Source organism: Mesitornis unicolor, unplaced genomic scaffold (genome assembly GCF_000695765.1).
Source record: "Mesitornis unicolor isolate BGI_N332 unplaced genomic scaffold, ASM69576v1 scaffold24356, whole genome shotgun sequence".
NCBI classification, from domain to species: Eukaryota; Metazoa; Chordata; class Aves; order Mesitornithiformes; family Mesitornithidae; genus Mesitornis; species Mesitornis unicolor.
In genome coordinates, this window is record NW_010193303.1 from 5635 (window position 1) to 9280 (window position 3646).

At 62.9% G+C, this 3646-nt stretch overlaps 1 protein-coding gene across 1 annotated transcript in view; it reads right to left on the reverse strand.

Moving 5' to 3' along the window:
• The window catches only part of LOC104542943 (spectrin beta chain, erythrocytic-like), a gene marked incomplete at both ends in the record, with an annotated part of 9270 nt that extends 5627 nt beyond the window's left edge, over positions 1-3643 (reverse strand). The window contains 10 exons of the mRNA XM_010187418.1: positions 1-128; positions 421-551; positions 1191-1466; positions 1564-1653; positions 1740-1955; positions 2163-2426; positions 2526-2672; positions 2748-2838; positions 2917-3119; positions 3206-3643. The exon at positions 1-128 is cut by the window's left edge and continues 15 nt beyond it. Coding sequence (XP_010185720.1) covers positions 1-128; positions 421-551; positions 1191-1466; positions 1564-1653; positions 1740-1955; positions 2163-2426; positions 2526-2672; positions 2748-2838; positions 2917-3119; positions 3206-3643 — 1984 coding nt within the window. The remainder of the gene's footprint in view (positions 129-420; positions 552-1190; positions 1467-1563; positions 1654-1739; positions 1956-2162; positions 2427-2525; positions 2673-2747; positions 2839-2916; positions 3120-3205) is intronic.
• Positions 3644-3646: the final 3 nt, after the last annotated feature.

Genomic DNA, 3646 nt, shown 5'->3' on the forward strand with positions numbered 1-3646 from the left:
CCTCCACCTCCCGCTTCAGCTGGAAGAGGTGGGACATGTTCTCCAGGCGCCGGCGGCGCTCCTCGGCCGCCTCCTTCAGCCCCGCGTAGTGCTTGTCCACCTGGCCCTGCAGCCGGATGATCTGCTCCCTGCGCGGCCCCGCACACAGACACCCCAGTTCTCACCCAGGAAAAGATGCCCCTGACCCATCCGTGTTGCCAACTGTGGGGTTGGTTTTTTTGGGGGGGGGGGTCCCACTCTGCACTCCCCACATCCCTCTGCCACCATCTCCCTGATGCAACCAGGGCAATGCTGCCCGGCCGGAGCAAAGCATTGGGGCAGCCAATGTCACCGGAGCTCCAGGCGAGTCACCCACCCAGCCCAGTGCTGAGGGCACGAGACTGCCCCGAAGTACAAGGGACATGCAGCAGTGGCACCTACCCCTCAGGGTGGCCAGCAGAGAGCAGCTGCTGAGCCCTCCCTGCCAGCTCCTTGATGGTTTGGCCATAGTCCTCGATGGACCGCTGCTGCCGGATGTGTCTCTTCAGCATCACCAAGCCACTCTCCTCATCCTGCGGCACAGCACACACCAGTGACCATCAGCACCCACCACTGTGACGGGATGGGGACCAGGGTCCAGCCCCGGTGCCCACCCTGTGGGCATGTCCTGTCTCTGTCCAGTGCAGTGGGGAGCAATGGCGAGCTCAACAGGGCATGGCATGGCATGGCATGGCATGACATAGGGTGGTGTGTAATGGCACAGCTTGGCATGGGATGGCACAGCATGGGGTGGATTGCAATGGCCAAGCATAGCATGGCATGGGATGACCTGTAATGGCACAGCATAGGGTGGTGTAGCATGGAATGGAATGGAATGGAATGGCTTGGCATGGGGCTCTGTGTAACAGCACAGCATGGCATAGCACGGGATGGTGTGTAAAGGTAACAACACGGCATGGGATGGACAGTATGTCATAGCACAGCATGACATGGCATGTCATAGCATGGTATGATGTGCCATCCCATGCCACATAATAGCACAGCATGGCATGGGATGGCATGTAAAGGCATGATACAGCATGGTACCGGGTAACGTGTAACAGCACAGCATGGCACGGCCTGGATGATGTTGGCTATCCCAGCATGGCACAGCACAGCACAGCACAGAGCTTCCCTAAGACACGGGGGCACCACACAGAGCCACCACTCACCTTCGGCTTCTCCTCAGCTCCCATGAAGAGCTCCTGGTCGCTGACCCAGGTCTCGGCCTCGCTGGCGTCCATGTAGTACTGCTGGGCCTCACCAGCCTCCCGCAGGCGCTGGTGCCGGGCAGCTGCCTCTGCCTGCAGCATCTCCCACAGCCCCTGCAGCTCCCGCACCCGTGCCTCTAGCTCTGGGCTCGGTTCACCGCTGCTCACCACCGCCTCACCACAGCTCAGCACCTCAGCCAGGCGGGAAGCATGGCCTGCCAGCTCCTTCTGCAATGTCTACGAGTGAGGAGAGTGGTCACAGCAGGGCTCACTCATGGGGTGGGTGTCCCCAAGGGACTGGTCAGGGCAGTGGGTGCCACTGCTGGGCCCTCACCTCGTTCCTCTTGGTCAGGCGCTGCACGCTCTGGAGGTCAGTGCCAGGCTCTGTTGACGTGGCCAGGGGCAGCCGCTCCTGCACCCACACCTGTGGGCGAGAGCACCTGCTGAGCACCGTACAGCACCCATGGGTGCCCCCGGTGTGCCAGGCCCCGCTGCGGCAAGGATGCTTACCATCTCATCCTCCAGATCCCGCCCAAGCTGGTACATGGCCTTAGCGGTCTCCAGCTCCTTCCTTCTCCTCTCAAGTGGCTCCATCAGGTTGATGAATCGCTGCCGGAGCCTCTGCTCATGCCCACCGGTGTCTGGCACATCCCCAGCAGGGACAGGCCCTTGCCATCCTAGTTCCTCCAGCTCCTTCATTCGTTCTCCCACTTGCTCTTCCAGTCTCTGGTGGGGCAGAGCTGTGTGAGGCAGGGGGCAGAGCCAAGCTGGGGACCCCCAAAGCACTGGCCAGCCCCATTCAGGGACAAGACCCAGCACCTCAGACCCCCCACTCTGAACAGGGCGGTCAGCGCACCCCTACCCAAAGGAAAGGGTGAGGTGCCAACACCCTTCTGCCCCCTCAGCCGCTCGCCTGGCAGCACCACCACCCACCGTCAGCCTCTTCAGCAGCAGGTTGGTGGCGGTGAGGTCCTTGGCCTGCTCGATGGCACGCAGCTCCTTCTCCACTCGTTCCAGCCAGCTCTCCAACTCCCCATAGCTCCGGGCATAGAGTGTTGAGCGGTCAGCCTCAAAGAGCCGCCGGCCCTTTTCCTCCGCAGCGTCACGCAGCCTGTCCCACTGCCCCCGCAGCTCGTCCAGCTGCCGTGCCACCACCTCGGTGTACTGTGGCTTGCAGCTCGTCAGCTCCTTCCCCTCCTGTCAGCAACACCAAAGAGGTTGGCTTCACACCAGCACAGGGATCTGTCACCTGGCTGGGAGGCAGCGAGGCTCCCAGGCACCGGTGCTGGCACTCACCATCTCAATCTTCTCCAGCCAGCCCTGGTTGGGTGCCAACTCAGCCATGAACGCCTGGTGCTTCTGCCACTTCCCATGGAGGCCATGGGCTTCGCTGTAGGTGACATCTTGTGCCGTCAGCATCTTCTCCTCCACCCAGGTGTTGAGCTGTGGGAAAGAGGTGTCAGAGCCTGGCTGGTGGGGGGGGACCCCTGGGTGCCACTGCCCACGCCGTGTCCCTACCTCCCGACAGCTCTGCAGGAAGGTCTGCAGCTCGTGGTTGTCCTGCAGCAAACCTGCCGCCTCCTCCGCCTTGGCTGCCACGGCCCTGTGCCTGGCAGAGGTGACCAGAAACGGGTGTCAGCCCTGCTGCCCACATGCTGCCCGCTCGCTGGCCCCTCACTGGACTCACCGCTCCTGGAGAACCCGGCACTTCTCGGTGATCTTCTCGGAGAAGATGTTCCCCTCAGCCACCAGCTTGGTACCACTGGCCACCACTTCAGGGACCTTCTCGGCACTGCTCTCCACACCGGCACAGAAGTCCTGGAAGCGGCGTAGGGCAGCGGCCGAGCCCTCCAGCGTGGCAGGCAGCTCCAAGTGTGCCAGTGTGTACTCCTAGCAGGGGCACAGCAGGGGGTCAGCGCCTATTCAGGGGACCCGAGCGCCAGGGACCTCCCAGGGAAGCCCCCTTGGGCACCCACCTGGTTGGTGAGGAGGATCTCTGCCTGCTTGGCGTCACGGAGGAACTCCTGGAAGCCGCGGCACTGGGTGAGGAAGTGATGCTGGGCCTCCGTCATCTTGCCCAGGGCAGCCCAGCCGACTTCCACACCTTGCAGGCGCTGCCGCAGCCCCTCGTACTCAGGGTCTACCTGATCCCCCACCACCCTCTCCCCTGCCTCCACCAAGGCAGCAAAGGCAGCTGCGTGCTCTTCCGCATCGCGTCGGGCGGCCTCGTGCTGCTGCAGCAGCTCCTCTGCCTCTGCCAAAGTGGCAGGCACCTCATCAGTAGCCGCCATGGCTTTCTGAGCCCCAAAAAGCCAAGCCTGAAAGTCATCCAGGTCCTGCAAAAAGCTCCGAAGCTGCCCAGCTTCTCCCAGTGAGGCTGCTCGCTCCCCCAGCGCCTTCTGAAGCTCCTCCCAAGC